At 33.4% G+C, this 12685-nt stretch overlaps 1 protein-coding gene across 3 annotated transcripts; it reads right to left on the bottom strand.

The window, feature by feature from the left end:
* Nucleotides 1-4990: 4990 nt before the first annotated feature.
* Nucleotides 4991-7483, bottom strand: LOC126692036 (uncharacterized). Of its 3 annotated transcripts, none has more exons than XM_050387447.1 (4): nt 6175-7483; nt 5779-5983; nt 5484-5659; nt 4991-5368 (listed from the first exon to the last, which is right to left on the bottom strand). In XM_050387447.1, the coding sequence occupies exons 1-4, from the start codon at nt 7418-7420 to the stop codon at nt 5241-5243; spliced, it is 1755 nt and encodes a 584-aa protein (XP_050243404.1). In that variant the 5' UTR covers nt 7421-7483; the 3' UTR covers nt 4991-5240. The 3 variants fall into 3 exon arrangements, with proteins under 3 accessions (XP_050243404.1, XP_050243421.1, XP_050243412.1); XM_050387464.1 differs by having other exon boundaries at nt 4991-5359; XM_050387455.1 differs by having other exon boundaries at nt 5779-5980.
* Nucleotides 7484-12685: the final 5202 nt, after the last annotated feature.

The following is a 12685-nucleotide window of genomic DNA, read 5'->3' as shown; positions in this document are numbered from 1 at the left end:
AACCTGTCCCTAGTAAGAGACACGATGAAAGAAAACAAAAGTAGCAGTCCTAGACATCGCTAATCACTACTTTTTTTTTTTTTTTTTTTTTTTGTGATACAAATAAAATCTAGAATTGATTATAATCATTACTTTTTTCTTTTTTTCATAGCTAGCACATGTACTAGCACATGGCCTAAATCCTTTTGTATAAAAGGAATCAAAGGATAAGATCAAAAGAAGCCAAACCTGTCCCTAGTAAGAGACACGATGAAAGAAAACAAAAGTAGCAGTCCTAGACATCGCTAATCACTACTTTTTTTTTTTTTTTTTTTTTGTGATACAAATAAAATCTAGAATTGATTATAATTATTACTTTTTTCTTTTTTTCATAGCTAGCACATGTACTAGTATATATATGTATATGTATATATATATATATATATATATTATCTTGGATTGTTATTTGTTTTGTGCGCAATCCGGTTTTTCGAAAAATCTTGCGAAAGGAATCAGGCCCAACTCTTTTACCCTCAATAGAATGCCTTAGCCCAAAAGTGTAAAAAGGCCCCTAGACAGTCACACACCCACATATGATAAGCATTAGTACAATAGCCTAAAAGGTTATGGTTTGTTTGGATAAAGCAAATGAAAAGAATGAATTAAATTTTTTTAAGAAGCCAGTAGCATATAGGGTGTTTGGTTTGATGGTATGTTTGTAATTAATTGCAAGTGTGTAGAGCCCAAGTTAGTGACTTGTCAAATCCAAGTTATTTGTTTGGATACAACTTATTTAGCTGAAACCTGAAAACAATAAAAAAAATTATTGTTTACAATTTTTTTACTGTTTACATACCTAAATTTACTGTATATGGACAATAAATAGTGCAAGAAGCGCTCAGCTAAAAAAAAAAAAAAAAAAAAAAAAAAAAAAAAAAAAAAACAAAACAACAACAACAACAACATAAACGCTCACTCTTACCATTGGAAGCTTTTTCTTCTTTGAGCTTACCTCCAGCTTCACAAGTTCTCTTAACTATATACACCCACCTCTTCCTCTAATTATTCTCTAAAAACCTCTAGAGCAATTTCAACTCCAACTTCCCCATTCACTCATCTCACCCACCTCTCTGAACCTAAAATAAATTTCCTCCTTTATTTTATCTTTTCCTCCTCATATCTCTTAACAAGTGTTGATTTCATTTGTTCACAGCAAAAGAAAAGTTGTCCAACCTGAAGAACCCCAACCCAGCCGAAATCCATCAGACACCGAGAAGCCCAGCAGAGACCAACGCACTCTTTGGTCCTCCAACGTAGTTCCTGCACCTAAGGTAAGTGTTTAATATTTCTGTTAAATTCAAAAATGGCATGTTTACCGTTACTGAAATTTGTTCTTGGTGGCATGTCCAGGGAAATGTGTGTCTCATACGTTTTTTATGGGGCACCTTTAAACTCTTGGTTTGCCAATATTATACTTCTTTCTCTTACAACATCTACACAGATGTCATCTGAGCTCAAAGATTCAAAAGAGGTACTTGAATTTTCAAAAAGTGATGCATTAATGCCATTGCAGCTAAAATAATCACCATGTCCATCATTATATAGTTATTTTACCACTATCTAGTTGGAAAAAAAAAAGTCAAAAATTCAAATATCAACTAATTTTATTTCTTTTTCTTCTTTTGAAAATAATAAAAGATGAAAAATTAAGGAGAACATCTTCATCTATGTACGATGCTTTTCCAATCTATTATAATGGAATGTAAACTAATATTTTTTAACATTAAAAAATCACTTATATGGAAAAAAAAATGAAAGAACGAGAAGGAAAAGTTGTAAAAGAAGTAATGCATTATACGCATACACAAAAAGTGATGAAAGATCTGACTTATATATACCTTATCAACTACTTTGTTAAATCTTTCGAAATCCTTCCATTCCACTTTGGTAATATAAGCAGTTCAGTAACATGTGCCCAAAGTGCTTGAATGCCGCCAACAAAGCCACAATGGTGCCGTTTTCTATGTCTTCTTCTCATGTATTGCTGGTACATATACACAAATCTAAGTCCATGAGATCGACAGAGGCAAGCAAGGAGAAGAATGGGCCTGATTGAAAGAAAGAGAGGCTTGGCCATGGCGCACAAAGAACAAGGCTGGCTTGGGAGATAAAAAGGAGAAGATGAGGGTTAGGGAAAAATACTAGAGGAAAAAAGGAAAGGAAAGGAAAACGAAAGAGGTAGGGAAAAACAGTAAAGGAAGAAACGTAGAATAGGGAAAAATGTAGATATATACATATATATATATATATATATATAGGATTTTACTAATGTGTGCCTTTAAGACACACATTAATTTCTATTTTTGAAATTTTTTTTTTCGAGAATTGAAAAAGTAATGACAGCTTTTTCAATTCCCAAAAAAATATTTCCAAAAATAGAAAATTTAAGGGCACACATTAACCGAACCCATATATATATTGGTGCGGTTTGGATTGGACTTATTTACATCTGCGTTTTTCTCCTTCAAGTTTTTTTTTTTTTTACTTGAAGTTTGTTTCACGTGGGGGACAAACCTGCCAGTGGGTCCCGTGTACTTTGGACGTCCACATATTAGTCAGAAATGATACTGTTTGTGGGTCTCGTGCACTGTTTAAAGACCCAGAAACATCTTTTTTTTACCCAAATTTTAATTAAAAATTACTTTACTACAATATTTTCGATTTTAACAAAAATAAGTTGTATATAAATAGACCCAATATAATTAGGGGTTACTAGTTTCTTCGCGTTAGTGACCACCCTGGATATTTTATTTTCTGTTCACTTGCTTTTTCCCTCTTACAGAGTCACATGGCCTTCATTTATTTAGTTTTCAAATGAGTCGTCTGCATCTTTTAATTATAGTGGTCCCATGGTTGCATCTGAATTTGGTCTTGTCACTGGTTACTGATAAAAAAAAAACTACTCGCATGCTCATCAATGAAAAAGCTTCTCACATAAATGATAAACATCCTTTTATGCTTATAAACAGTAACCTTTTAAAATCACACCTTTATCTTCATCGTTCGCATTTCTCAAAATTTGCGTTTGTTTTTGCATAAAAATCGAATCACAAAAAAGAAAAAAAAAATTTAGGGAAGTGACGAGCATTTTGCGTTTTTGGGATAAATAATTTTTTCATCGTACTAGATTTGTTTGGATACTATTTATTTATTGAAAACTAAAAATTTATTGTTAAAAATATTGTAGTAATATATTTTTTTAAAAGGTAAAATACTATTTACAAATATTATTCATCCATTTTTGTGCTTTGATTAGTCCATAAACAGTGCCATGCATAGGACAAGCCAAAAAACACAAATGGAGCTTAAACGCAAATGGGCAAATGCACACTTTAGGTTTTTTTTTTTTTTTTTTTTTTACTTGATAAATATAGTAATCTCAAATTATAATTAATCCAAATTATTATCATTAGCCAAAAAAAGAAAAAAAATACAAGAGCATGTGAAACTAGAATTTTACTTGTAGCTTAATTGGTTGAAATTTTCCTTCCTCCAACTAATAAATAGCAAGGTTTTCAAACCCGGACCGTTCATTGAACTGTAAAAGAGAGAGGTTCAAGGGTTTTGAGGTCGAACCGAGGTCGAACCGGGGTCGAACCGTGATGACATCATAATTAATTTAATAATTATTTTAAATATATATAAAAACATTAAATTAATAAATAAATAAATTAATTAACTAGAATAGTCTAATGCATTTAGAAAATGAAAATGTTGTTCACATTCCCCTATATTTCAGTTGTGTTGTGCAATCCAAATGAACATTGTTATAATTTTGTCAAGCCTGCATTTACAAATTACAAGTATGTGAGAAAATAAATTAAGAAAAGAGAGAAATCATTATTCTTAAAAAATGCAATCCTCAAACAGCACTTAAAAATATAAGTGGGAGTTCAGAGTTTCAATAGGCTGCAGTTTGCCAACAGTGTAAACAATGCTTAACTTAAAGTTTAAAATACTATTAAAAAAAAAAACTTTTAATAATAAAAACCTACATCCACAAGTATACAAACTTTTATTTAGAAAACTTAAAGCCACTTCCAAGTATCTGTGCAGAGTCTTTTAGTTAATGATTGTTGAAACTTTCACTAAATAGTAAAGCAGCATTTATAGCATAAATTTCGCAACTAATATTTCCATAATTAACTACACCAAGAAAAATTCTCACAATACTTGTTGAAACAGAAAAAAACTCCAAAACTAACCATAAGAACCCTCATGAAATACCCTTAAAAAGCCCAAAAAAACCAACCAAATCCCTCTGTAAAACCCAACCAGTCCCAGGAAATTTCACAACCAAAATCCCAGCAAAACCCACTGAATATATCACCAAAAACAGCCCCCATGAACCCAGAAAAATTCACAACAATCACCAAAAACAGCCCCCACGAACCCAGAAAAATTCACAACCAAAATCCCAGCAAAACCCACTGAATATATCACCAAAAACAGCCCCCATGAACCCAGAATTTTCACAACCAATCACCCAAAACAGCCCCCTTGAACCCAGAAAAATTCACAACCAAAATCCCAGCAAAACCCACTGAATATATCACCCAAAACAGCCCCCATGAACCCAGAATTTTCACAACCAATCACCCAAAACAGCCCCCTTGAACCCAGAAAAATTCACAACCAAAATCCCAGCAAAACCCACTGAATATATCACCAAAAACAGCCCCCATGAACCCAGAATTTTCACAACCAATCACCCAAAACAGCCCCCATGAACTCAGAAAAATTCACAACAATCACCAAAAACAGCCCCCATGAACCCAGAAAAATTCACAACCAAAATCCCAGCAAAACCCACTGAATATATCACCAAAAACAGCCCCTATGAACCCAGAATTTTCACAACCAATCACCCAAAATGAACCTAGAAAAATTCAATTAAAACCTCATTGCAAACATAACACAGGACACGAAATTCTTAGCCAAACACCATAGGAAATCAACCAAGAAAAATTCTCATAATACAACCACACATTGTGTACAACCTTATTTCTCATAATAATGTTTTCCAAGTTATAGTACACAAACATAATACAAAATATAAAATACATAGAAATTATCTCTAAAATGTTACAGTACACAAACAGAATACATAGAAATGTTTTCCAACCTTCTTACAAAAAGACATAGAAATTATCTCTAAAATACAAAATATAACTTCAAAGTTCAAACATAATTATCATAAATCATAAATCATCAATGTCCAAATCATCATGCTCATCATCATTCCCTGGAAATCTAGGAGGAGGGCCAACAGGTTGTCCAAATGTTCCCAAATCAATTCCTTCAACCTCACTGCTATCATCTACAGATTCTATACACAAGGTTGAACAAAATAAAGAGAAAAATCATAATAATGTTTACACAAGCTTAAAAAAATAAAAGAAAAATCAATATAGGTTATTATATTTTTTTACATATAAACTAACCTTCAATATTAAAAGAAGGCCCAGCACTTGCTGGATATGCACCCTCTTCATAAATTGCATTCTCCAACTCTTCATAATTAAGATATGGGTCTTCCTCTTCCACAAATACCCAAAAATCGGTTTTGTCGATACTTGCATAATCAATGGGGTCAAAATTAAACTTTTTGTTGTAAAGCCTGCATCATAAAATGTCATGCTCATTATTGGAATTTGAACATAATTAGTAACTAACAATTACATTATATAAATGACTTTTTAAAAATTAATATAATGACAAGATATAGCATTTAGTTACCTATGTTTCAATCGCAAGTTATGATGAACAAACACAAGATCATTGAGCCTTTGATGCTCCAATTTATTTCTCCTCTTAGAGTGTATTTGGTCAAATAAACTCCAACAACGCTCACATCCAGAAGAAGCGGAAGTTTGGCTAAGGATTCTAATTGCCAATTTTTGCAAGTTTGGAGCATTAGCACCCCACAACTTCCACCATTCTTCTAATTTTCATAACACAACATAATCTAATATTAATTAACATAAACATATAGTCCAAGACTAGATTCTCAACATATAGTATTAAAGTAATTAGATTCCCAACTACATTACTTGAATGCAACACTAATTACTTGAATGCACACTATATCCTTTAATAAACATATGGTATTAAAGTAAACTAATTAGTTCTCACCTGGATGAGTGGTTGTGCTTGTTGACAATGCAAGCTCTCTATCAAAGCTCCCAATACGGTCTCGAAAATATTGGGTTTCCTTAATTACCTTCTCTTTGTCACCATCATATTTTGTCCCAATATAGTCCAAAACAACCATATGTACTGCTGGTTTCCGGCAAAAATTCTCCTCATCATATTGAAAAGCGGGATTTAACCAATATGCAGCAGCATGAAGATCTTTACGCAAATGTTTGTCCCAACGGTTTTTTATAATTGAAGTGTATGGCTTGTACAAGTGCTTCTTCATTCGGAAGATTTTCTTGATTCCCAACCATGCTCTATGCATGCCCTCATACACATATCCTATTGCAGGCCTTTGATCAGAATCAACAATCCGTAACAAACGAATGAGCAGCGATGAAATCTTGACAAGAACATTAATATCATCCCAAAAAGAATTATCTAAAATGATAGAAACTACTTTTTTTTTTGCCTTTGACTCTTTTGCCAATCTATTGTCCACAAAAAACTTGCTAGTCACTAAGGCTTGCAAGTCATGCTTATGCACATGAAGACTTCCAAATGAAAGAAAAGTAGTAGCAAATCTTGTTGCTCCTACACGTACAATATCTGTCCAACCAGGTCTCTTCCTCAACCAAGCAATCAAAGCTACATGATTATAAATAAAAACTGTAACTTTGGATGCACGTTTTTTAAGTCTCTCCACATGAGGCATGTCTCCCATATCCTGCAACACAAGATTCAGGCAATGTGCTGCGCAAGGAGACCAACTAATGGTCTTATACTTTTCACACAACAATTTACCAGCAGATACATAATTGGAAGCATTGTCGGTAACCATGTGAACTATGTTTTTTGGACCAACCCATGTAACTACTTCATCAAACAATTTATATAAGTTTCTAGTACTCTTCACAATATCTGAGGCATCAACTGATTTTACAAATACCATTCCCCTAGGACAATAGACAAGGAAATTAATCAATGACCTATGTCTAGTATCCGTCCAACCATCAGCCATAAGTGTACATCCAACTTCTGCCCAATGCCTATGTTGTGACTCAACCAACAACTGCACCTCTTTCTTTTGATCCCTCAACAAAGGGACCCATACAACATGATAAGATGGAGCTTTGTAGCCAGGACCAGCAGTAGCTACAGCATCAATCATCTTTTGGTAGTACATTGAATTGACTACATTAAAAGGTATGCAATTGTCATACAGGAACCTTGCAATAGCCATATCAGCTTGCCTCACCCTTTCTTTACTTTGGAACACACTTTTAAGACCAGGTTGAGCTCCTGGAGTAGTTCTTGGAGCAAAATATTATCCACCGGATTTGTACCCTTTCTTTTACCTAAAACAAGTTTTTTAGGCAACCCACTACTATACACCTCTTGAACATCTTCATCTTCTTGTATATCACTATTTGTGGAAGGCACACTAAACATTTTTGCTTGACGTTGTTTTTCAGCTTTTTTCTTCAACTCAAACTCCTTCACATATTCCAACATTTGGTATCTCACATCATGAAAAACCTTTTTACATAATCTAATATCACCTTTTATCCCCGCAAGGTGTTTTTTCAGCCTATTAATACCCCCACCTTTATATGTTTGCCTACAATACATACATGTGAAAGTATTTCGTCCCTTCTCATCCGCCCCAAGGCTAAAATGTTCCCAAGCCGGATCAACCTTTTCCCTTACTTTAGAGCTAGACTCCATTACATTGGAATCAACTTCATGTGATGGAGTAGACCCGGTCTCTGTTTCCATTTTAATCTAAAAGACTAAACAACCAATCAAACACGCATAGACCCATCAATTTTTGAAATACAAATAGTCAAAGAATCACAACTTCATACACAAAGTCAAATTAACAAGCTAACATACACAAAGTCATAGAGTCAAAGAATCACAAATTGATCTATAGGTGCTAATATAGAGAGAATCATAAACTAAGCCAAATTGTTGTACCAAGCACAAAATAAAATGAAATGAGAATCCAAACTTTAAGTCTCTCTCTAGCTCTCAAATTCCCCGATCAACCAAATGTGGGATATAAACCCATTAACTTAGTCCACATATAAGTACAGCTAGATAGAATTAAACTCAATCAGAAATTCCAATCCTGTCACATTCCAAACTCTTACTACTTCATCACAAAACTCATCAGAATATCGCAATTCAGGTCTAATGCAATAACCAAAGACAACCCACTAAAGGAGAGTTCAGTCCACAATTCAAATCAATCATACCCATATACATAATTCAGCATAGAAAGGAGAATTCAATCAGCTAAACCGAACAAAAAACATAAGTAATGCCAAGAACACAAAGTGCTTCTTTTTATAACCAAAGAAGTCCACAATCCAAGTCAAATAGTAATGCTAAGGACACAACATTTATAGCTTTATAGCAACATTTTACTACAACTCCTAACATGATCCATTGTGATTGGAACAATAGAACTTCTACTAGGTTCACAATATGCCATGTCAGCCATTGTGAAAAATATTGTCCCTATGCCATTTCTGATTCCAATAACACCAATCATAACATGCCAATTCTTAGTTGCATCACTAAGACTTTATATTCTATTATTCAAAACAAATAGCCAATCAAATCCATACCCACATTCATCATAACAAGAAACAAAAACAACAACAAAATTTCCAAATAAGTTAAAAACCTGTGTTCCTTCGTGATGCTTTCAGTCCATTCATACACGATATGGTCAAGTTTGTTGTTCAAAATAAACCATATCTTCCAAATCAACAATGCTTTCAGCAAAAAAAAAAATCAACAATCATCATCCACAATCATCCACATTTTCAATTGACCCAAATCATCAACAATCAACTTGCAAAAATTAACAAAGAAAAAACAGATTAGGGGTAATAAAGTACCAAACGACGGCGACGGCGACGAGGCACAGAGTGAGCTGCAACGGTGACGAGGGAGAGAGGCAGAGATGAGCGTGAGTGAGTGAGCTGCGATCTGGGCTGAGCTGCGACGGCGAGAGAGTGATTGAGACTTTGAGATCGAACAAAGGTGGAACGACGGCGATCTGGGCTGAGCCAGAACGGCGGTGGAACAAGGGTGGAACGGCGGTAGGATTTTAGATTTAGGGTGGAATGACGGCGATCTGGGCTGAGCCAAAAGAAGGGTGGAACGGCGATGGAACAAGGGTGGAACGGTGGTAGGATTTATGGTGGAACGGCGGTAGGCTTTATGGTGGAACGACGGCGACAAGGGATAGAGGCAGAGACGAGAGAGTGAATGAGAGAAGTGAGGGTTTCGTCTGATTGAGAGAGTGAGGGTTTCGGGGAGAGAGGGTTAAAAAACAAAGGTTGAATGACGCCGTATAGGAAGGGAAAAAAAAAAAAAAAGGCTGGAACGACGTCGTTTTAAGGCAGAAGTAATGCACCCGTTCAAACCGTTTGAATCACCCACGGTTCACAGAACCGGACGGTCGGACTGCGGTTCAGACGGGTTCATGCTTTTTCGCATGGAACGGTTCCTTACCTTAAACAGACCATGAAACTGAACGGTTCCCAGGTTTTACGGTCGGACCGTACGGTCCGGTCCGAGTTTAACAACCTTGATAAATAGTAGTAATTTTTTTTTTAGGAGTGGTTTTCATGTTATGATTTTTTTTTTTTTAATGGGAGTTGTGAAGTTATTTTTAAAATGACAAAATTTAGTTACAAAATTAGTTTTTTTTTTTATTTTTTTTTTATTTTTTTTTTATGAATGTTACAAAATTAGTTATAACCTTATTCAATATCCTTTTTTTAATTGGAAATGAATTTTGACAAATTCACCAAATATCCAAAGTATCCTCAATTCTTACAAAATATCTAAAGTTGTACATAGAATATTTTGAGGTCAAATATACAAATAGCAAAGATATTTGTGGGGAAAAATAAAAAACTCAGTTAATTTTGTACGAAAATGCTACCGGTCAAGAATTTTGTCCTAAATAAAATATTGGCATTTTTCCTCAAAAAGGTCAACATTTAGAGGCTGTTTGGTACATGTATTTAGACACATGTTTTCAATTTTTAAACAATATTGTACGTATTTTTATACACTTTTTCACCTATATGTATTTTCAAAAAAACTAAAAATTGTTATTTAAACACACATATCAAACGGACTCTTAGAAGCCCTTGACACACAAATAGCAAAGAGATTTTGTGGAAAAAAAAAAACAAAAACAAAACATAACTCGATTTAAGTTTGGAGGAAAATGTCAACGGTAAGAATTTTGCCCCAAACCTGACCACATGCCTGACCCCTAAAGATCATAGCCTAATTTGGTTAAGGTAAATATTTTATGATTTTATAAAGCATAATTAGAATTTAGAAGGATAATTCAAAAAGTAAAAAATAAAACAGACCTCAAAATTTGCTTACAAAACCCAATATTGGAGCAGATACCCAAAAAGCTCAAACGTACATTTTGGCCGCTATCAGAGTCATGTGACCCAGGGCCTGTCCTAGCCCTCTAGATGGTGACATGACCCTTTGGTGGGAGCCAGTAAATTTCCCAATCTCAGGTCATAGTGGCTTTCCATTTCTTTTCTTTTTACTATTAAATAGTACATCCCCACAAACGCAAAAACAAAAAATTTTTCTCTAATAATACAGTATTATTAATTTTTTTTCCTACAAACACGTGGCAAATCCCAATCAGCTTATTTTAGTAAATAAATAAATAAATAATATAATATAATTTGAGAAATAAAATCCAAGGATTAGGACTTTAAGAAGAATGTAATGGCCCTATATTTTAGTCCAATCAGTTTGGACCAGTCGTCCTTACATTTGCAGCATGCAGTCCACTTGGTTATTCACCATGTTACAACCACATGCTTTCTTTATTGGTGCCGTAACTGCCGTATCCATTTATAAATAGCATTTAAAAACAAATTCAGGTTAACAAATGCAATTGTTAATAAATTATAATAGGAAAGTTTTGACATTATTTTTATAAAAAATTTAAAAAATTGTCAACAATATTTATTATTTTATCATTTTCTTAATAAAATATTTCTAAAAATAACTCCTTGGACATTGGTTAACATTTCCCAAAAAAGAGATAAGGAAAATGTTAATGGCTCTTTATGGATCGGTTATTATAGAGTTCAGTGAAATAAAAAATTGGTATGCATTGATAAGAGATGCTAAAAATACGGCCAACATAATAAATGGAATTCAAAAAATTAACCCTACTAACTCCACACCCTGTAAAGCTGGTAAAAAAATCTGATATATAAGGTAATTTCTTAACAGGTACTTTAAGTTGAGCAAAAAACTAATCACTTGTAGTACGCTCTGTTTGTTTCACTGGAAAACCTTCTGTAAAGATAGTTTTCCACATTTTCCAGTGTTTGGTAGCATAAAAAAAACCTGGTCAATGGAAAACTATCTTTAGTCAACGGAAAACTCTAATAAAAATAAGGCTTATTTTCTATAAGCTGTTTTCCAAAATTCTTTTTTGGAAAACAATCTCTCTCTCATGCGTTGCATCTCCTATAGATATTATCTTCGTCTATAGCCGTGGGAAACATAATTTTTTGACGCCTTCTCTCTATCATGATAAGTTTTCTCACTTTTTCTCTTTTCCCTTTACTTTCTCTCTCCTCACACCCTTATCATCACTAACTCTGGTCTCTCCTCTTCCTATAAATCTCTCTCTTTAACTGTCTCTATTCTCTCTTTTCTCCATGTTTCTCTTCCCTATTGTAACACAATTCTCTGATTAGATTTTTCTTTACTTCACTGATCGATCAATAGCTCCAACTTGCAATGAAGAACAAATTTGCAACGGTAATTATTTCATTTCTCTCTACCAAAATCCCAATTCTTTGCTTTGAATTTCAAGCTCAATTTTCTTTTTTCTCTAAGAAATTTTCGGTTTGATGGATTCCAGGCAGAAGTTACCTCTTTTTCGTACATAAAGTGCAAAAAAAAAAAAAAAAAAAAAAATAATAATAATAGAAGAAGAAGAAGAAGAAGAAGAAGAAGAAAGAATGAAAGAAGTAAAAAATGAAAATTTTAAACATAGTAACTATATTGCTCTAAATTGCTTTTACAAGGGACAATCTTTACCGTGGACTAATAATATTGTTATATAATGAATTATAATTGTTTAAGAGAATTGCATTCGTTGGCAAATACATTTTTTGTTGGCAGATACTATATAGTGATGATATATTATGCAGTACATTATGTAAATACATAATTTAGAGTAATATTGAAGACTTGTAGTTGACTATAGTAGACAAATGGTTGATATGTGTGTGTGTGTGTGTACGTATGCTATTATCTATATATATGAGCAAGATGAGTGGTAGAGATCATGAAAATTTGACAACTAATTAATTTTGATTGTACCTATTGTCAAAATTTTAGATTAATTAGTATAAAAACCAAATTCATTCTTGGTTTTTTATTTATAATGATTACATTAGTTAGTTTACATATTATACATGCT

The sequence above is a fragment of the Quercus robur genome, chromosome 1 (assembly GCF_932294415.1).
Source record: "Quercus robur chromosome 1, dhQueRobu3.1, whole genome shotgun sequence".
Lineage (NCBI taxonomy): Eukaryota > Viridiplantae > Streptophyta > Magnoliopsida > Fagales > Fagaceae > Quercus > Quercus robur.
This window is presented reverse-complemented; position numbering and strand designations above follow the sequence as displayed.